This window comes from Schistocerca serialis, chromosome 2 (assembly GCF_023864345.2).
Source record: "Schistocerca serialis cubense isolate TAMUIC-IGC-003099 chromosome 2, iqSchSeri2.2, whole genome shotgun sequence".
NCBI classification, from domain to species: domain Eukaryota; kingdom Metazoa; phylum Arthropoda; class Insecta; order Orthoptera; family Acrididae; genus Schistocerca; species Schistocerca serialis.
This window is the reverse complement of record NC_064639.1, coordinates 873,018,258-873,041,238: the sequence shown is the minus strand read 5'-3', so window position 1 is coordinate 873,041,238 and position 22,981 is coordinate 873,018,258. Positions and strand designations below refer to the sequence as shown.

General features: G+C 41.2%; 1 protein-coding gene across 1 annotated transcript in view; it reads right to left on the bottom strand.

Moving 5' to 3' along the window:
• LOC126456486 (uncharacterized) overlaps positions 1-22,981 on the bottom strand; it is a 319,255-nt gene that overhangs the window by 155,068 nt on the left and 141,206 nt on the right. The window contains exon 3 of the mRNA XM_050092237.1: positions 19,417-19,514. Coding sequence (XP_049948194.1) covers positions 19,417-19,514 — 98 coding nt within the window. The remainder of the gene's footprint in view (positions 1-19,416; positions 19,515-22,981) is intronic.

Sequence of the window (22,981 nt, the reverse complement as noted above, 5' to 3'; positions counted from 1 at the left end):
GCGGGGTTTTACTCAGGGAGCCAGTGGCTTGAAGCGAGCAGCGCGTTAGCCCGAAGGTCTAATTTTCAATCCTGCAGCGCTCCAGGAGATGTTGGCACCACTAGGGTGGTCTCCAGCGGCAGAGCCTTGAAACCGCGCGACAGGCTGGCGGCATTTGCGGTAGAACACTGCGAGGCAAGCAGAATGTCCCCCCAAAGTGAATAACGCGTCTCCCACTTGGCCATGTTGCCCTAGGCTCACAAAAGCGTCGCGAGCGACATTGCCGACAAAAGTCGTACCTCCACGATTCCCCCACTCCATATTTTTTTGAGGGTGGGACAGAGGATCGGAATGTGTCCGTTTAGATGGTGGCGCCAAGGAAGCGTCTGGAAAGTTTTTCAGACCAGCAGTGACTCCCCAGGGTGCCTGTTCTGTATGTTTCATCCATTGTGCCGATCGTTTCGGTACTCAAGTGCACCGAACGGAATAGTACTCGAATTAGAGCCCCTGCTTTATTCAGTATGCATTTCGGAAGCGATACCGTTCGGGTCTAGAGAACCGAAGCGCTGTTGTCGGTTCACGTCGCGCAAGCCAATCAAAAGCAAGCGGCCACAGATCCGCGCATGCGCACTGCAGCGCACACAGCGCCACGAACACAAAGCTGCTAGCAGACGACACAGGCGCGCTATTCTTCGAAGTATCGAAAATTACGTTTACGTTGCCATAACGCATGACGCTGCATTCCATCGAGCTGACAAGCCCGCTTTCATCGCTCTTGCCTCCTCCTTCACAGTATCAGGTGCAGTATATCCACTTCCATGATTCTCAGCTGAAATGCTTAAAAATTTTTACAGTTTTCCTGCCCACATGTTTCTATGCATGCATAATAACGATAGCGTATTTGACTGTATTCTGCAGATTGTCGTAAATGCCGCATTATGTCATCTTATTCTCATTCACACTGATATCGTGTTTTGGATTTTACGTTTCGGAAAATGAGTTAGGAATAGTGTGTAGTACCACATTGTACTGATACATCTACAAAAACACCCGAAAAATTGATTCTGAGAGTTACAAAGAATAATAAGATGAACAGAATGTGGTTATAACTCGCTCCTAGAGATCCAAATGATTAAGTAGCCCACTTCCCTGTGTGATACGTCAACGATTTGGGTCTTAAAAACAAAATTGAAGAAACGCATTTTCGAAAGCTCCTGCAGTTCGTCGAAGTTTATAACATGCATCTCATGAATGAAAATGTTTCGTATATGGTGTTACAGTCTAAAAATATTACGGCGGAAATCTTTCATCTCCGTCTACTGTTGTTGAGGATTCGATCGCAGATAAATACTTGTGACAAGCAAGATTATGAAGATTACTGCTGCTAGTTACATTCCCAGTAATTTAAGTTGTGCCCTTAGATTTCTGTCTAACCGCATACTCGGAAATCGCTACATATTCGGAAAAAATTGTGAATTATATCTGACAAGAAAAAATATAAAGGTCACTGTCGGTTGTTTCACTCACAGCAATTTCATCTCCAGCAATTTCATATTTCGTTTCTTAAACACCCAGAAATCACGAAATCATTACTGACGAATATTGCAGAAAAATCTTAATTTACACGAATAACAATGTCTCAGAACGTGTTGCATATATGAAGTGAAAAAATTTTTTGCACCCGTCACCTTTCGTATCGCAATCCCACACGCTAACCACTTGGCCACGCCAAACAACAGAAACGTCGGGCTCAATTTTTGTACTATTGCGCAGAGGAACGTAGGCTGACTTTGCTGCCAAACGGTGCTGCGTAAGTCATAAATGCGTGATAGTTTGGAAGGTTTCCAATATCAGGCTTAACAGAATTGATTTCCGTTGTTACTTGAAAGTTGTAAACACGTTTCTACTGACTAAAGCATTTGTGGGAAAAAGTACACAATGGCACTAGTAACGTCAGTTCACACTTTTGTAATATACGTAAGCAGAGCCGATGTCTTGATATTTAATGATCTTTAGACTCTTATTTGCATAAAAGTAACACGTATTTTGAGAGAATATTGGTCGAAAACGTTTATTTTTTTTTTTTTTTTGATGTAATCATTCGCAGTAACAACCTAACCTAACCACGTATCTAACAAAGGAAAATAGTGTATTATGAACTAACTTTCCAAGCGGATGCGTCCTCTGGTTATTCTTTAGTAATACAATCACTAAATCCAAAGCTTAAACCGCTAAATATGTTTAAAATAACAAATTATAGTTGTACATAAACCACAACTCACCGATCGACAGGGCCACACCGAAATCCAAAACCTCTCGGTACAATTGTCGTAAAATCGGTGATAGGAACGTTCGGCAACAGGTCTCAGAAGCTTACTGAATAGGATATTTCGATAAAGAACCGAAAATGACGTCACTACCGATACTAACCTACTACACCGATCGCTATGAACGATACAGAATAGGGCCCCAGGCGACCGCGATTGGCCATCCCGATGTGAAGTAAGCACTGTTTCCCGCGCACTCAATGTCGAGTGGGTGTAGCGCTCATCGGTGAAAAAAAAAAATGTTTAAATGTTGCGATTGGGCAGCCACAGCAGCAGAGCGGCAAGATGCACTAGATTTTGGTAGAAATGAGACACTCGCGTTTCAGCGTCGGTCCGATAATGGCGCAGTACTCTGTGCCGCGCGATTAGGAGTAATTGCGGAGTAGTTGCGTACCTTGTCCCCGAACTCCGGATAATTACGCGGAATTGTATAGTATGCGCGCTGCTGTGGTTGCAGCGACATCACACCTCATGAGCAAAACAACATGGCGAGACCTTCTCATGGAGCAGAAGAGCAGAATAGGTGAAATATGGAGCTCCTGCCATAGTACGATCAGCCTTGCAGTTCATAGGAGTTAAACGGGTGGCAACTGACTCATTGTGCATCGCAGCACATTCTCGCATTATTTCTGTGATTACATACTATTGGAAAGTATGTGACAAAGAATCTTCTGCTCTCATTCAGTTAAGGGAAGTGCCAATCCGCATTGCTAAGTTTTATAGTTGTAGATTTGTGTTATACTCCTTTCTTTTTATTGAGTTACTAATCTGTGCACATTCAAGAGGCATTACTACATCAGTGCGATTGATGAGTATATGTAAATTATTCAAATGGAATAAATCTGATTATCTTTCTTCACATTTCAGACTACATATTTTGACACACCAAGCTTTCCCTACAACCTAGCCAAAAATTTTGATGGAGTTAACTTGATGTTAATAATTTACATGCACCACTACTTTTTATGAGGCAAGAGACCTCACCCAATCCGATTCTTCAACAGAGGTCTGTATTGCATGACCAGATGCCATGAAGATTCCCCCCATTGGGGGAATTTATAATACAATTCCGAGCGAGTTCAGTAAATAGTTCATTTGCATATCGCCTCATGGTATCAAAGAAAACTCGGAGGTCGCTTCCTAAATAATGGATCTTTCTGCCTAGTTATGTGGAATGCGTTACATTTGTTAATGTTGAGTGTCAATTGTCACTCACTGCACAAGCGTAGTCCTCTTCAGGTCTTCCTTCGTTTCGCTACTATTTTCTTGCGTTACGACTTCTCTGTATAAAACAGTATCATCCGCGAAAAGCCTTATGCAATTTCCGATGTCGTCTACTACGTTATTCATACATATCGTGGAAAGTAATGGACCTATAACACTCCTCTGGGGTACGCCCGCAGTTATTTTCCCTTTGAGAACTTCTCTCCGTTCAGAATGACACACTGTGTTCTGTTTGCTAGAAATCATCAATCCAGTCACACAGTTGGTATGACATTCCGTACGCTCGTACTTTGTTCATTAGGTCTTCAGCGACAAAGTTTCAGACGCTGTTCAAGAGTCTCGTCTGAATGATATTCTTGGTTTGTTACCCCAATCACCCTTGTTTCTGTGAAACAGTGAAGAAACTCGTATTACGTCAATAACCAAAACGTCAACTCACAACACAGAGAAATACCACAACTCTCACTAGAAACACGTACACTTTTATCAGAATGCGTTCATTCTGTTCTGTCAATGTCAGCACGTAACAAATGCAGAACTGTATTCTTACAGATATTGTTCAAAATTACGACGACCATGTAGACGACAGAATATACAGAGACGCTCCATCGACTGTCCTGCACGCTCACGAGTAACAGGACTTTGGCGTACTATTTGCACGGCTGTGATAATGATAGAAACCAGGTCTGTGCTTTATGGACCGGAATCTCGTGAACTAGACTCTTCGCATGGCCCCAGAAGAAAAAATCCGTTGGTGTCATGTCTGGTGACCGAGCTGACTACCGGAACAGGACCGCTGCGACCAGTACATTGTCACCAAACCGAATGCAACAACTCTGGAGACTCATAAGGTATCCCTAAGAAACATCTGAAAGTTTGTCGGTGGAGATCTGACTCACCCTGTATATAAATGACCTAATGGGAACGTCAGAAGTTCCATGAGGCTTTTCGCGGATGATAGAGCTGTACACAGAGAAGTCATAATGCTCGAATAATGTAACGAAATTCTGAAGACCTGTTGAGGATCGATGCAGGATGCAGAGATTGGAAATTGACCCTCAGCATAAAAAAATGCATCAGACTGCACATAAATAGTCAGACCTGTTATTGTATAATTACATGAGTACAGAACAATCACTCGAAACAGCCACGACCGTAACATATCTAGGAGTATCCGATAGGGAGCATACTTAATGTGAGAAGACCACATTAAACTAACTGTAGGTATGGCAGATATCATTCTGTGATTCATTGGCAGAATGGCAGAATCCTCAGCATATGTAGTCCACGACAAACGAGGTACCATACAAAACACACATTGGACCGGTACTTGGATACTTTCCGTCAGTACCAAACAGGATAGAGAAAATCCAAAGAAGAACAGCACATTTCGTCATAGGCCCACTTAATAAGCGCGAAACCGTCATGGAGATGCTCAGCCACCTCAGGTGGCAGACGCTGCAAGAGAGGCATTCTGCATCACGGTGTGGTTTCCAGGAGTGTGCTTTCCTAGAAGATTCAATCAGTATATTGGTTGAAGCTTACAGGCAGATTAAAACTGTGTGCCGGGACAAGACTCGAACTCGGGAGCTTTGCCTTATGTGGACAAGTGCTCTACCTACTGAGCTACCCAGGCACGACTCAAGACCTGTTTCACAGCTTACCTTCCACCAGTACCTCGTCTCCTGCCTTCCAAATTTCACAGAAGCTCTCTTCTAAAACTTGCAGGCACCCCAGGAACGAAGGATATTAGAGTGACATGGCTTAGGCACAGCCTGGAGAATGTTTCCAGAACGAAATTTTCACTCTGCAGCGGATTTTATACCGATATGAAACTTCTTGGCAGATTAAAACCATGTGCGAAACCGAGACTCGAATTCGGAAACCTTTGTCAAAGGTCATCAGCGCACACTCCAATGCGAAGTGAAATTTTCATTCTTAATATGCTGGTATCTTGTATGAATATCTCCGGAAAATACCATGAAGGTAAAATTAGAGGCTCTATCCCACATGGAGACTTACTAGAAATCATTCTTCTCTCGAACCATTCGCGACTGGAATACCTTTTGGGACTGAAAGTGTGTGAAGCTTTATCGAATGTGCCCCACCCCCCAACAGTACCACACCGTCATGCACTGAGCTTCTCTAGTAACGATGTTACTTGGCTTTTACTGGCACCACTTTATCCCCAAACTGAGAAAGATGGCGCAATCGTTAAGGTAATATAAGGAGAAGAGTTCGGGACCCCGACCGGGTATTCCTGGGTTTTCCCCAATTGCTTAAGGCAAATTTGAGACATGATCGTTTTCCTACAGGTGACCTTCTCCAGTGTCATCTCGTGCTCCATCTCTAATGACCTCATAATCGACAAGACGTTGAACCACAATCTATTAACTTTAGATGAACGTGGCGACCAACTGAAGCAGAATTTCTGACTATCAAATTCCTCCATTCATCCATGGTCCAATCGCTATCTTGCTGACTCCGTAATAAAAGGGTCCCCCCACTGCCGTACCCTCTGAGCCTCCAGTACAAAGTTCCCCAGGAAAGTACAAATCGTTAGGTGACTGCAAACTCCGAAGACAATTGCCTTACAGGCATCGCGGAAATTTGTTGGGCAGTTACGACCGGATATGGGACTTCTTGTGGAGTGGTTACTCGTGTACCGAACCACGATGAATATTTCCTGTTTCTCGAGACCGTGGCCAAAACTTTGAAATAACACTCTATGACACGTTCTCAGTCGGTGAAAATGCGATTTGTGTCTTATCTGTTTCAAGGACTCAGATGGCATTACGCTGTAACCTTCACTTAGAGGCCACATTGCAGACACACGGGTCTCAACATATGTGTGTATTCGACTGAGGTATTATGAATCTAACAGACGGTACTTCGTAATATTCCAATGACGAGCCTATTCTAAACAGGGAATATCCAGTTAATACAAATTCTGCTTTGTTGCGAACGCTTGGCAGTTGTTTGCAGTGACTGTTCGCCTCCCCTCTTTCTGTTTTCCTCTTTTTCCCATTATGTTTAACTTTGTATCACTGCTGTAGCAGAAGTGGGGTGGATGTCCATGGGTTGGACAAAAATATGGGAACAGCGCGAGAAATTTTCATGCTTGAACAGAATTGCGGGCTGCGCTTTCCCATTTGACCAGGAGTGGCATCTGTGCAGTGTCCTCAATGCATCGCAAGTATCAATCGTGGTAAGAACAGTGTTCTGTGTAGTTATGACTGCATTATGTTTGAGCTAAGTGACTTGGAACGTAGGTAAATTGTTGGTTCTTGTATGGTGGTTGCTTTCGTAACTACAGTGTCCGAATGTTTTATGTTTCAAGAGGCATCATAACGAAGACTTGTGCGACATACAGGGAAAGAAGGCAAACATCATCCTTTTAAGTCACAACGTGGACGAATGTGTGCGTCGAGTGATCGTGACAAATGGGCATTGAAGAGGATTGCGAAGAAAAATAGGAGGAAAACCACTGAAAAAGTCAGTATAGAACTGAATGCTGCACTCGCGAACTCTCTCGGCACCAAACCAACAACGAAGGGAGACCATTTTGGCTGATCACGTCCATCTAATGGAACAATGTTTGGTCCCCAATCTTGATGCCGTTTTCCAAGACGACACAACTCGCACCGTTCAGGTCTACTTTTGTGAACACGAGGATGAATTATCGCACCTCTTCTGACTACTACAGTCACCGGGTCACAGTATTATTGAGACTTAGTGGTGGACTTTGAAGAGAAGGGTGCATGATGGCTATCCACGTCCATCGTCAATAACTGAACTTGTCACTATTTTGCAGAAACAATAGAATAAAAGTTCCTTGAAAATCGTGCAGGGTCTTTATACATTCCGAGTGGACTGGAAGCTGATTTGAACGCCAACGGGTTTCCTACGCCGTATTAGGCATGGAAATGTGTTGTCTTTTTGGTGTTTCCATTTTTTCCCACACGCTGTATTAGTAACTAATGATGCACAGAAGTAGAAGTTGCTGTACTAATAATAAGAATATTAGTTGCAGTTGTAACAGATGAGAACTGAGGTAGGTAACTGACACAACACATAATAGTCCTTGCGTCTACTAAATAAAACAATCCTAAAAATAATTAAGATTAATTGTGGACGTTTTAGCAGTCTTAACTCGCGACGTTTCATCGGCCCAAAATCTGATTGAACTCTTGAAAGAAACTGGAGATAATCTCCTGACATCTGAAAATGCAGAATACAAGACCTGCAACAAATAAACACCAAAATCGTGGAGACGATGTACGGCAAAATTAAACTAGTTCCATAATTTAAATAGGTCAGTAAAACCATTCAGGAGAATGGAAACGAAACAAAAGCGAAGAAATTAGATGCCAAAAGATGGAAACTGCATATCGACTTACACAAAATACGTACAAGAATAAATGTACCTCCAAGCATACAAAACTAAGATATTGCAATACAGAAACTAAACCAGAATCTCTCTGCGGATTATAAACACTAATTTTTAACAGGAAAACAGATACCAAAAGAAACACGAAAAGGAAAGCCAAATTGTAAGAAAAATTCTATGCCCAAAGCTCGTAGAGGAACATAGTAGACTCAGAGACAAATAGAGTGTCAAACAGTATACAAGTATTCATAGTGGAACTAGCAAACGCAGGTTAAGATTCTATGGTCGTATTAATAGAACTAACTTAGACTCAGAAAACAAATAGTTGAATTCTTTGTCGACATGTGTAGAGCCGCAATTGACACGATGGAATGAATCAGGTAGATCAAAACTGATCTGGAACTAGCATGAATGACACTAGAAGATGTCCAAAATTCACAAATGATACGTTGGGCAGTAGGAGAACCAAATAAGAAAACTACAACAGAATGGTCTGAAGGAAGAAAATAAGTCCACTGCAAGAGAATGAAATAAATATGGGTACAACAGGACGGCAAACGCCCTCCTCTAAGTACTCTGCTTCGTCCTAATGAGCTTCGTCGCAAATAATAAGTTTTATTCATTTCACTGACTTCATTGTAGGTTCCTAGTGGAAGATAATAATTATTACTCAAGAAAATAGACGTTTAATTACTTTTTGCAGTATTTAAGTATCACTGAAATAATTTTGCCTGTCTTGTGTGTAGTAAATAATGCACTGTCGCCATCATCGTACTGCGAGAAACTCTATATTCAATCCGTAACCAAATACAGGGTGTTTCAAAAATGACCGGTATATTTGAAACGGCAATAAAAACTAAACGAGCAGCGATAGAAATACACCGTTTGTTGCAATATGCTTGGGACTACTGTACATTTTCATGCAGACAAACTTTCGAAATTACAGTAGTTACAATTTTCAACAACAGATGGCGCTGCGGTCTGGGAAACTCTATAGTACGATATTTTCCACATATCCACCATGCGTAGCAATAATATGGCGTAGTCTCTGAATGAAATTACCCGAAACCTTTGACAACGTGTCTGGTGGAATGGCTTCACATGCAGATGAGATGTACTGCTTCAGCTGTTCAATTGTTTCTGGATTCTGGCGGTACACCTGGTCTTTCGAGTGTCCCCACAGAAAGAAGTCACAGGGGTTCATGTCTGGCGAATAGGGAGGACAGTCCACGCCGCCTCCTGTATGTTTCGGATAGCCCAAAGCAATCCCACGATCATCGAAATATTCATTCAGGAAATTAAAGACGTCGGCCGTGCGATGTGGCCGGGCACCATCTTGCATAAACCACGAGGTGTTCGCAGTGTCGTCTAAGGCAGTTTGTACCGCCACAAATTCACGAAGAATGTCCAGATAGCGTGATGCAGTAATCGTTTCGGATCTGAAAAATGGGCCAATGATTCCTTTGGAAGAAATGGCGGCCCAGACCAGTACTTTTTGAGGATGCAGGGACGATGGGACTTCAACATGGGGCTTTTCGGTTCCCCATATGCGCCACTTCTGTTTATTGACGAAGCCGTCCAGGTAAAAATAAGCTTCGTCAGTAAACCAAATGCTGCCCACATGCATATCGCCGTCATCAATCCTGTGCACTATATCGTTAGCGAATGTCTCTCGTGCAGCAATGGTAGCGGCGCTGAGGGGTTGCCGCATTTGAATTTTGTATGGATACAGGTGTAAACTCTGGCGCATGAGAGGATACATGGACGTTGGCGTCATTTGGACCGCAGCTGCAACACGGCGAACGGAAACCCGAGGCCGCTGTTGGATCACCTGCTGCACTAGCTGCGCGTTGCCCTCTGTGGTTGCTGTACGCGGTCGCCCTACCTTTCCAGCACGTTCATCCGTCACGTTCCCAGTCCGTTGAAATTTTTCAAACAGATCCTTTATTGTATCGCTTTTCGGTCCTTTGGTTACATTAAACCTCCGTTGAAAACTTCGTCTTGTTGCAACAACTCTGTGTTCTAGGCGGTGGAATTCCAACACCAGAAAAATCCTCTGTTCTAAGGAATAAACCATGTTGTCTACAGCACACTTGCACGTTGTGAACATCACACGCTTACAGCAGAAAGACGACGTACAGAATGGCGCACCCACAGACGATGTTGTCTTCTATATCTTTCACATCACTTGCAGCGCCATCTGTTGTTGAAAATTGTAACTACTCAATTCCGAAAGTTTGTCTGCCTGAAAATGTACTGTTGTCCCAAGCATATTGCAACAAACGGTGTATTTCTATCGCTGCTCGTTTAGTTTTTATTGCCGTTTCAAATATACCGGTCATTTTTGAAACACCCTGTAGGCATTACGTAATCGAAGTCTCATCTCATAGTTTAATTTCGTTGTTGTATGTATGAAGATATTGATGTATTTCGAATTTCCAGAGTGAAACTTTAGCCAGTCAGCAACGCGCACAGTGTTTTGAAACTAGGAAGATTAAAAATGTGTGCCAGACTAGGACTCAAACCCTTACACATTTCAGTCATGGCCCGATACAATTTTTAAGACTGTCAGGAAATCACAGTGCTTAATTTGTTTAGTGGTGTTGATTCTTTTTTCATGTCTAATAGCGCACCAGAAGAGAGGAATAACATCTTTGCCGCGCGGGATTAGCCGAGCGGTCTCGGCGCTGCAGTCATCGACTGTGCGGCTGGTCCCGGCGGAGGTTCGAGTCCTCCCTAAGGCATGGGTGTGTGTGTTTGTCCTTAGGATAATTTAGGTTAAGTAGTGTGTCAGCTTAGGGACTGATGACCTTAGCAGTTTTCACACACATTTGAACAATTTTTGAACATAACATCTTTGGAACAGCAACACGAAAAAGCCTTCTGGAAACAGGAATGCACAGCATGTGGAATTTTAAAAAAGTGCGAAACAGATCCCAAAAAAATGTTTTCTTGTATAGTAGTTGAGACTAAAAATACCCGAAAGAGCTAAGAGAAACCTTATGAACAGTTGGACTACAAGCAGGGAGTACAAGAAACGTGGGACATAGATAACTTAGGAGTAACAGATTTATCGCAAATGACTGAATTGGAAATGGCATTGGTGAACTCGAGCACGAGAAAGGCACCAGGAATAAATGGCGTAAATTTGGTAGCAAATAATATCGAAGGTACACTCCTAGATTTTATAATATTACACCTTTTCAGTCTATGCTTGTGAAGATAAGAAACAACTGATTAATGCAGCACTGTGAAAGTCAGTTTGTGGAGTTCCCATAAGTCCAGCACTGTCAAATAAGCTTTTATGAATGCTTAATACTGAACAGTTTTAAATGAAAGATGTTACAATTTTGGCAACGTTGCAACAGCTGTAATGTAAACGACAACCATAGTCAGTCTGCCAGAAAGTGATGGTATCAGCTTTTATGAATGCTTAATACTGAACAGTTTTAAATGAAAGATGTTACAATTTTGGCAGCGTTGCAACAGTTGTAATGTAAACGACAACCATAGTCAGTCTGCCAGAAAGTGATGGTATCAGAGGTTATAGTCGAAATGTGCGCTCGCACACAGTATGCTATGTATCTGTTTGGCGCTTTGGTGTAGCTTACAACTACATCTACACCTACACTGATACTCCGCAAGTCACCGTGCGGTGCGTGGCGGAGGGTACCCTGTACCACTACTGGTCATTCCCTTTCCTGTTCCACGTGCAACTAGAGCGAAGAAAAAAAGACGGTATATACGCCTCCATATGAGCCCTAATTTCTCGTATCTTATCTTCCGTAGTCCTTACGCGCAGTGTACTTTGGTGGCAGTAGAATCGTTCGGCACTCAGTGTGAAATGCTCATTCTTTAAATTTTCTCGATAACGTTTCTCGAAACGAAACTTAGGTTAAATGTCGAATGCTGTGGCACCAATCAATATTTTTTTCTTTGACTTCAATGACATATCCTGACTGCGTTTCCCTTCCGTTTACTGCAAACCAGAACCAAACGTGGATAAACATTAGTGGTAAAATTATCCACCTCTATACATACATCACACTCCGCAAGCTACCTAATGCTGTGTGGTGAAGGGTGCCTCTGGTACCTCCAACTGGTCTCCCCTACACTGTTCCATCCGCAAATGGTGCGTGGGGTGAATGATTGTCCGTAAATCTCTGTATTGAGTCTAATTTCTCGAATTTTCTCGCCTGGACATTATGCAGTATGTTTTTGGGAGGAGTAATATTTGTCCGACGCTTCTCGGTAAGTGCTGTCTAGAAATATCAACAGTAAACCTCTCCGCGATGGATAATGCCTCTCTTGTAACGTCTTCCAGTGGAGTTTGTTGAGCAGCTTATAAGCCACTTTATTAGTGGATGAGTTACATTTCCTTAAGATTCTACCTAAAAATCTCAGTCTGTCATCTGCTTTTCCTACTGTTTGTTACATATGGTCATTCTACATCTACATCTACATCCATATTCCGCAAGCCACCTGACAGTGTGTGGCGGAGGGTAGTTTGAGTACCTCTATCGGTTCTCCCTTCTATTCCAGTCTCGTATTGTTCGTTGAAAGAAGGATCATCGGTATGCCTCTGTGTGGGCTCTAATCTCTCTGATTTTATCCTCATGGTCTATTCGCGAGATATACGTAGGAGGGAGCAATATTTTGCTTGACTCCTCTGTGAAGGAATGTTCTGGAAACTTCAACAAAAGACCGTACCGAGCTACTGAGCGTCTCTCCTGCAGAGTCTTCCACTAGAGTTTATCTATCATATTCATAACGCTTTCGCGATTACTAAATGATCCTGTAGCGAAGCGCGCTGCTCTCCGTTGGATCTTCTCTATCTCTTCTATCAACTCTATCTGGTACGGATCCCACACTGGTGAGCAATATTCAAGAAGGGGGCGAACAAGTGTACTGTAACCTACTTTCTTCGTTTTCGGATTGCATTTCCTTACGATTCTTCCAATGAATCTCAGTCTGGCATCTGCTTTACCGACGATCAACTTTATATGACCATTCCCTTTTAAATCACTCCTAATGCCTACTCCCAGATAATTTATTGAATTAACTGCTTCCAGTTGCTGACCTGCTATATTGTAGCTAAATGATAAAGGATCTTTCTTTCTATGTATTCGCAGCACATTACACTTGTCTACATTGAGATTCAATTGCCATTCCCTGCACAATGCGTCAATTCGTTGCAGATCCTCCTGCATTTCAGTATAATTTTCCATTGTTACAACCTCTCGATATACTGCAGCATCATCCGTAAAAAGCCTCAGTGAACTTCTTATGTTATCCACAAGATCATTTATGTATATTGCGAATAGCAACGGTCCTACAACACTCCCATGCGGCACACCTGAAATCACTCTTACTTCGGAAGACTTCTCTCCGTTGAGAATGACAGGCTGTGTTCTGTTATCTAGGAACTCTTCAATCCAATCACACAATTGGTCTGATAGTCCATATGCTCTTACTTTGTTCATTAAACGACTGTGGGGAACTGTATCGAATGCCTTGCGGAAGTCAAGAAGTACGGCATCTACCTGGAAACCCGTGTCTATGGCCCTCTGAGTCTCGTGGACGAATAGCGCGAGCTGGGTTTCACACGATCGTCTTTTTCGATACCCATGCTGATTCCTACAGAGCAGATTTCTAGTCTCCAGAAAAGTCATTATACTCGAACATAATACGTGTTCCAAAATCCTACAACTGATCGACGTTAGAGATATAGGTCTATAGTTCTGCACATCTGTTCCATGTCCCTTCTTGAAAACGGGGTCATTCCATTTAAGATCGCTCTGGATAGTTACACTTGGATATTTTACGGTAGACACTGTTTCCAGAAACTTGTCTACAACAGTGTAGCTGTAGTGAAATGGATTTCTTTTCCTGTATATGGCCAATTGGCTACATTTATTTAGGTTCAGGTTGAATTGCCAGAGCCATTCATCAGTCCTCTGCGGCTCACTGCGAGAATCGATACTTTTTTTCGGCTTTGCTACTTTGTTACAAACAACCGCAGCATCTGTGAACAGTCTTAATACGAATCCGGCGCTTTCTACTAAATAATTTATATACATTGAAATCAATAACTGTTCTATCACAGTTCCTTGGGGTACTGCAGAAATTACTTTTATATATGTTAATTTTGTTCTAATATCAGCGACGTGTTGAGTTCTATCTGCAAGGAAGTCTCTAGTCCAGTCGAGAATCTGATACGATACTCGATAAGCTTGGTTTTCTTTTTTTAAGTAGACAGCAGTAAGAGATGGTGTCAGACACTTTCCTGAAATCAAGGAACACGGCATCAACCTCAGCGCCGCTGTCCACTGCGCTGTGGATCTCGTGGAGGAACAGAGCGAGCTGAGCTTCGTAAGATCTCTCTTTCCGGAATCTATGTTGATTTTTACTGAGGATATTTTCGTTTTCCAAAAGCGTCAAAATTTTTGAGCATAAAAAGTGTTCCATAATTCTACAAGAGATCGACGTAACGATATAGACCTTTACTTGTGTGCTTGTGGCCTGAGACCCTTCTTGAAAACGGGAATGACCTGGGATTTTTTCCAGTCGCTAGGTACCCTTCGTTGCCCCAGCGATCTACGAGCAATAATTTGGGTGCTACACGGGGAACAAATTCTTTCGCGTAATCGTTTTAGATTTTTATAGGTATCTCATCTTTCCACCACTAAGCCATTGTAGTTGCTTTCCTATTCCGCTGTCGGTTATCTCAGTACCTGCCATTTCGATGTTCGTACGATAATTGAAAGGAGGGACTATGTTATGATACTCCGTTGCGAAATATTTCGGAAGACCGAATTCAGTATTTCGGCCTTCTGTCTTCTACCTTCCATTGCAGTGGCAGTACGATCTTTGAGTCAATTCATACATGCTTTAGAACCGCTTACCGGTTTTACAGAAGATCAAAATCTCTTAAAGTTTTTACTCAGATCAGCAGACAAAATCTTACTCTCAAAGTCATTGAATGCCTCTCTTATTCCTCACCTTAGGCTCATTTTCACTTCGTTCATCTGCTGTTTGATAACTGGTTTTGGACTTCTCTTGATTCTGAGATGAGGTTCTCTTCGTTTACGTAGAAGTTTTCTAATACGGCCGTTAAACCACGTTGAGTCTTTCCAGTCCCTTAAGACCTCGTTGGGAACATACGTGACTTGTCTAAGGCATATTGAACAATGCTCTTCAATTTTTTCCATTTGTACTCCACATATTGGTCCTCACCACTGAGTATATCATGCTGACTACTCGGATATTCTGCATTTTGTACCCTGTCATTCCTGCCAAGCAAAAATGTCTTCCTACCTTTCTTAACATTCGTTGTAAAACTGATAGTCATAGATGCTATCGCAGCTTTGTGATCACTGATACCTTTCTCTTCGTTAACTCGTTCCATAAATTCAGGTCTGTTTGTTGCTAGGAGGGCTAAGACGTTACCTTCATGAGTTGATTGTCTATCTGCTCAAAGTAATCTTCAGAGAAGACATGCAGAATAATTTCAAACGAGTCCCTGCTTCTGGCACTAGTTTTGAAGCATGTCTCTCCAAATCTATACTTGGCAAGTTGAAGTCACCCCCCGTTACAACAGCATGATCGGGAAAATTACTAACGACATTCTGTAGGTTCTCTTAGAAGCGCTTTGCCACTACAACAACTGAACCAGGCTCCAACCAACTCTCTCTTTCTGATATTATCTGGGCATTATAATCTTGAATAAGTAATATTCTCCTGCAGTTTACTAATATGTTAACCTTTTCTATACCTGATCTGTGGGGGCAAGCATTCTCTGAGAACATTGTGGCTGATGAAACTGCGGTTTTGGCAGGCAATTCATATTTGTTCCCAATGATGGGTTTCTCTAACAAAAAAATCCCCATCTGTACGCCACAAGTACTCTGCTACCTGAGTAGCTGCTTCTTGCATGTAATGCACGCATTAACCTGTTCAGGCGAACCCTACAATTCTCCACCTGACGGCGGAGGTCCTAACTTGAGCATCGCGGTCGCCCCTGAATACGGTGCACAAATAGACAGCTATTTGTCTGTATTTCATAATTTTAGAAAGTGTAGCCCTTGACCCCGTATAAATAGTCAATTAATCCCTCTCACGTGATGCGTGGAATAGCCATAAGCAGTACCACAATGTCACAATTTTTCTTTTCAGGGAAAACAGAAAAGCTTGTAATAAATACAATGGTACTAGTATTTTAAATACAGCTTATAAAATGTGTGTGAAAGTGATTAATGGAAAGCTCTTAAATAACTCTGAGTTATTTTGTATTGAGGAAGGATCAGGTTTCCAGAAAAGCTTGATTTTAAAATGATAAGATTTTTACAATGAAACAGATAATTTATTAAAAGGGGGAATTTAATTTGGATACACGCCTACCTTCCAAGGGTTTCGAAAACACGTTGATCCTGTAACCAGGAATAAGTTATGTGAAAACATGCGAAAAACAAGATACTTAACCAGAGTGAAATAGAATCCTTGTACTATAATTAGCATCATCATAAACACTGAAGCTGGAGGCAATCAGTGGTCGTAAGACTGTAATAGCATCAGTGACTACTGGTGTTGTAAGAAGTGTAAAGGAAGATAGCAAAGTATTTTTGCTTAGCAAGAGTGACAATAGGGCCAATCGCAGAGTATCTCAGTAGTCAACTTCAGACCTTCCATTTTGAGGACGAAGGTATGGGGCAGAAAAGAATAAAATATAAAAGCATCATTCGTTATACCTTAGATAAGTATTTTCCGAGCAAGGTTTCAAGGCATTGGAAATCCCAACCGTGATTCAACAGCCGTGTTATAATATTGCTACGAAAGCAAAGAAAGCTTCGTCACAGATTCTAGAGAAGTCAGATGGCTGATAATGTTGATATATTGTGTTAGGCAGTACCTGGTGTGTCTCTGTCGCTCTTTAACATTCACACAGATGACCCGGCGAGAACTTGGAAGTAGGACAATATTCCTTGAGGAGTCAAATTAGAAAGTCAACTATATATGAACATATTTCTCTGTGCTGAGATGAAATAATTATTCAAGAATTTGCAGACAAATTCTACAGGGCAGCACATAAGCTACATCTTTCGAGCTCTACATATAATTTAAAGATTCCAACGACAGAAAATTCTTTGCTAGGAAAGGAGACAATGATATTAAAAATCTCCATCGATAGTGAAAGTCTGGAGCAAACGTTTCACTTCCGATATCTTGTCTACGACACAACTTGATAGCAGAATGACGATAAAACAACCATCTATCGAAAAATATGTGGAACAGTTACGAGAACCCTCAAAGGGAAAATAAGGAAATGACACAAATAAAATTACATATATGGCAGTTCTCACCTCGCTGTAGGGAGCAGAAAACTGGATTGCAAGGGAAAAACTGGAAACATCAGAAACGAAACACTTTAAATCTGTACAAAGCTATAATATAGAGGATAAAATGAGAATAACATAAAGGCCTAATGAGGTGTGAAATATGTAAAGAGAAAGCTGAAGAAAACAAAAAAGAATGGAAAGAACATTTTCTGCATATACCGGAGACCAGGATCTGAAAGCAGGCTGTACATTGGAAACTTCTGGCGAGAAAAACCATGGTGAGCCCGAAGAGTAGATGATGAAAGCTAGACAGATTTCTTAACAGATCACTGGAGAACCAGAGAAAGATTATTAGTCAAAGGACAAATTCAGATATAACAAAAGAGAATACTAGATTAGGACCAAAAATGAACTGGTTAGCCCTTTTTGTAAAGCAAAACAGAACACCTCACCGCAAAATGGAAACTGATCTCATAGGAAACCTGTACGTAGAGTAACAGTACTGGCTGTATAAACTTTAGGACAACACTGCTAGGAGTAGACGAAGTAGAAATTTTAGAACTGTAAATGTTTAATGAAGATCGGAAAAATGGGACTTATGATGGTTTATTATAGTCAACATAACGATAGAGTAATAATAAACTGAAAAAAATTAAACGATCTGTTACAATTTCAGGTTGGCTGCCTCCGTTAAGTTCGAGTGTGAATTTTCCAGGACATACTGGGACGATCACAAAATTAGGCGCTTGGAGAAAGGAGGAATGATTACGGTTTAACGTCTCACGATGATGTCATTAAAGAAGGAAAGGTTTCATCTATGACTAATCACTATCTTGAAAAAACAGAAGCTCCCGAATGTTGTGATGTGAAATGGTTCGGGGTATTCTTCGATGCTCAGTTAACAAAGCAAAAATAATAAAATAAAACAGAGCTATTCGAATTTCTTCAATAAATCATAACACTTTCACCTTGTGTTAGCATTCACACAGGACACGTGTAAAGAAGTTATCTTTCTCTCTCATTTTGTCTCACTTCCTGTCAGGTCTGTATAGTAGATAGTACGTACCGTTAATTATGTCAGTACTTGACTTGGTTCCATAACGCTGGATGTCTTTGGAATTCTGACGGTAGCAGGGAAGCCCAGGGAGAAGAATTTAAAACTTTGATGTTTGCTGATGTCATTGTTATTCTTTCAGTAGGCAAAGGACTTGGAAGAGCAGCTGAACGGAATAGATAGTATCATGAAAAGATGAACATCAACTAAAGAAAAACAAGGCTAATGATAAGTAGTCGACCAATATCTGGCGATTCTAGTACAGTTGAATTACGAAATGAGACACTGAAGGTAGTAGAAGTGTTTTGCTATTTGGGCAGCAACGTAACTGACTAGGGCCAAAACAGAGAGTATACAATACACAGATTGACAATAGGAAGAAAAACTTTTCTGAAAAAGGAACTCTTTTCTGAAAGTGTTTGACTGGACTGTAGCCTTGTACGGATCTGAAGTGTGAAAAATACACAGTGCAGACAAGAAGTGAACAAACAGTAGCATTTGAAATTTGTCGCAACAGTAGAATGTTGAAGGTTGGGTGGGTAAATGGAATAACTAATGCAAAGGCAGTGAAACGAATAGATCAGAAAACAAATCTTGGTAGAATTTAGTTCAAAGATGAGGTCAGTTGGCAGACACATACTAAGACGTCCGTGACTCGTCACTTCGTTAATGGAGTTAAACTTTAGTTGTAGACGCTTACTGGATGTAAGCTGCAGTAGATATGCAGAGATGAAGAGTAGAGTAGCCTGGATAGCTGCATAAACCAGTGTTCAGACTGAAGACCGCAATAACGACAATGCTGTGTATGGTCTTATCTTTCTGTTATGTGCCTTTATTATTTTCCAGTTCCATATAAATAATATCTACTATACAGCCTACACGCTTCTTTTTATTGCTAGACAGTACAGAACTGATGCGAAACCACAGCAGTTCAGAAATGTAACACTACAACGCATCTTGAGTAGGAGCGATACTTTCGCTGTAGAATCTACGGGATCCACTGCTGTCAACACTGGTAGCGTAATAAGAACTCAAATAGAATGTAATAAAATAAAGTATTTAAGATGAGATTGCAGAGCAATGAAGAGGAGAGCTATTTATACTTACCAATGTTCGGACTGACAGCCGGTTCTACGAGATCTGGGTGCGTCTTGTGGACACAGTAGCAGTGAATACCATCGCTCAGGTGCAGTCTTCGGGTTAACCTGTGAACAAATGTAAAAGGGTTCCATTCTATACTAGTTGCAGAATTCGATCCAATGATATATTCTTCGGTCCTCCTTTGGTTGCGCTAATTTTCAGCACAGCATGCGCTGAACCTGAAAACAACGAATAGCTTCCACTTGCTCACACTCTAGAGCAAATGAAATTTGTCAAATCTCAATCACTACACATGTCTTCCAGTAACAAACATCATTGGAACATCACATTATTCTCCAGTGCTTTTAACTGACTTAGTGAAATCTTAGCATTGTAAAGAGGCTCTAACTACAAAAAGCGTCTCGTCACATAAAACAACTGCAAACGAGATGTTAACACTGTCCACATTTTCAGATCTATCTAAGTATTTGATGCTGTTGACCACAAATATGTACTAAAGGAACAAGACTCAATGTAAATGACAGTAGTAGTAAATGGGTGGTTTCGAAGAATCTTCAACATACGGAACATAGGTTAAGAGCCATCACGGATCTCCAATGAAGCAAAATGTTTTGTGAAACATTTACTAGATCCAGTATAATAATATCACAGATCGTTATTGATATTCATATACATGAGTGAGTATCCACGTGGTCTTCGAGATAGGGAAAAATGGTTTTCTCATGGTAGAAATATTGTGGTCACAAATAAAAATAATAGTATTCCTGGTAGAGAGCGAAGAAAACTGTCGGTAATATTTACCATTTATCAATTTCCAATAAACTAAAATTTAACATAATGAAATCATACGGTACGAATTTCCACTTAAAGAGTGACAATAATACTGTCATATCAAATTTCGAAGTGTAAGAACGTAAAATTTCATTAATAACTCATGGTAGACATGATACAGTTGTCAAAGACAATTGCTAGGCATTTGCTGGTGACGCTGTACACCCAGCTTCTTTTCATAAATTTTCTTCACCTTCCACGCTACTCATCTGTTCATTTCGCGTCAGTTGGTGGTTTCTCATTACAGAAATCTACAGAACTCACGAAGGAGTTTGGAAGCTTCAAGTCGCAGACGACGCACTAGGAACCCCAATATCATGGAGTGGAGTGATGGATAGCTACAGTTTCTGAAAGTGTAACAAATACAGCAATCTGTGTATGGTCGGCGAAAGCCTGCGTCTGTAAAAACAACGTTCTTTATAAAAATAACTTTTCTCTCCTATAGGCAGCTATTATCGTTTCATTTATACTTCGAACGAAGCGTTTCGGGAGATGGTTCCCGTTTTCGAGTTCGTTTTTCGTGCGTTATTTTGGCATTTGAAAGAAGGTTGTATACATGGAAGAACCCTGGAGATACTAAAAGGTATCAGATAGATTATATAATGGTAAGACAGAGATTTAGGAACCAAGTTTTAAATTGTAAGACATTTCCAGGGGCAGATGTGGACTCTGACCACAATCTATTGGTTATGACCTGTAGATTAAAACTGAAGAAACTGCAAAAAGGTGGGAATTTAAGGAGATGGGACCTGGATAAACTAAAAGAACCAGAGGTTGTACAGAGATTCAGGGACAGCATAAGCGAGCAACTGACAGGAATGGGGGAAATACATACAGTAGAAGAAGAATGGGTAGCTTTGAGGGATGAAGTAGTGAAGGCAGCAGAGGATCAAGTAGGTAAAAAGACGAGGGATAGTAGAAATCCTTGGGTAACAGAAGAAATATTGAATTTAATTGATGAAAGGAGAAAATATAAAAATGCAGTAAGTGAAACAGGCAAAAAGGAATACAAACGTCTCAAAAATGAGATCGACAGGAAGTGCAAAATGGCTAAGCAGGGATGGCTAGAGGACAAATGTAAGGATGTAGAGATCTATCTCACTAGGGGTAAGATAGATACCGCCTACAGGAAAATTAAAGAGACCTTTGGAGATAAGAGAACGACTTGTATGAATATCAAGAGCTCAGATGGAAACCCAGTTCTAAGCAAAGAAGGGAAAGCAGAAAGGTGGAAGGAGTATATAGAGGGTCTATACAAGGGCGATGTACTTGAGGACAATATTATGGAAATGGAAGAGGATGTAGATGAAGATGAAATGGGAGATACGATACTGCGTGAAGAGTTTGACAGAGCACTGAAAGACCTGAGTCGAAACAAGGCCCCCGGAGTAGACAATATTCCATTGGAACTACTGACGGCCGTGGGAGAGCCAACCCTGACAAAACTCTACCATCTGGTGAGCAAGATGTATGAAACAGGCGAAATACCCTCAGACTTCAAGAAGAATATAATAATTCCAATCCCAAAGAAAGCAGGTGTTGACAGATGTGAAAATTACCGAACTATCAGCTTAATAAGTCACAGCTGCAAAATACTAACACGAATTCTTTACAGACGAATGGAAAAACTAGTAGAAGCCAACCTCGGGGAAGATCAGTTTGGATTCCGTAGAAACACTGGAACACGTGAGGCAATACTGACTTTACGACTTATCTTAGAAGAAAGATTAAGGAAAGGCAAACCTATGTTTCTAGCATTTGTAGACTTAGAGAAAGCTTTTGACAATGTTGACTGGAATACTCTCTTTCAAATTCTGAAGGTGGCAGGGGTAAAATACAGGGAGCGAAAGGCTATTTACAATTTGTACAGAAACCAGATGGCAGTTATAAGAGTCGCGGGACATGAAAGGGAAGCAGTGGTTGGGAAGGGAGTAAGACAGGGTTGTAGCCTCTCCCCGATGTTGTTCAATCTGTATATTGAGCAAGCAGTAAAGGAAACAAAAGAAAAATTCGGAGTAGGTATTAAAATTCATGGACAAGAAATAAAAACTTTGAGGTTCGCCGATGACATTGTAATTCTGTCAGAGACAGCAAAGGGCTTGGAAGAGCAGTTGAATGGAATGGACAGTGTCTTGAAGGGAGGATATAAGATGAACATCAACAAAAGCAAAACAAGGATAATGGAATGTAGTCTAATTAAGTCGGGTGATGCGGAGGGAATTAGATTAGGAAATGAGGCACTTAAAGTAGTAAAGGAGTTTTGCTATTTGGGGAGCAAAATAACTGATGATGGTCGAAGTAGAGAGGATATAAAATGTAGGCTGGCAATGGCAAGGAAAGCGTTTCTGAAGAAGAGAAATTTGTTAACATCCAGTATTGATTTAAGTGTCAGGAAGTCATTTCTGAAAGTATTCGTATGGAGTGTAGCCATGTATGGAAGTGAAACATGGACGATAAATAGTTTGGACAAGAAGAGAATAGAAGCTTTCGAAATGTGGTGCTACAGAAGAATGCTGAAGATTAGATGGGTAGATCACATAACTAATGAGGAAGTATTGAATAGGATTGGGGAGAAGAGAAGTTTGTGGCACAACTTGACCAGAAGAAGGGATCGGTTGGTAGGACATGTTCTGAGGCATCAAGGGATCACCAATTTAGTATTGGAGGGCAGCGTGGAGGGTAAAAATCGTAGAGGGAGACCAAGAGATGAATACACTAAGCAGATTCAGAAGGATGTAGG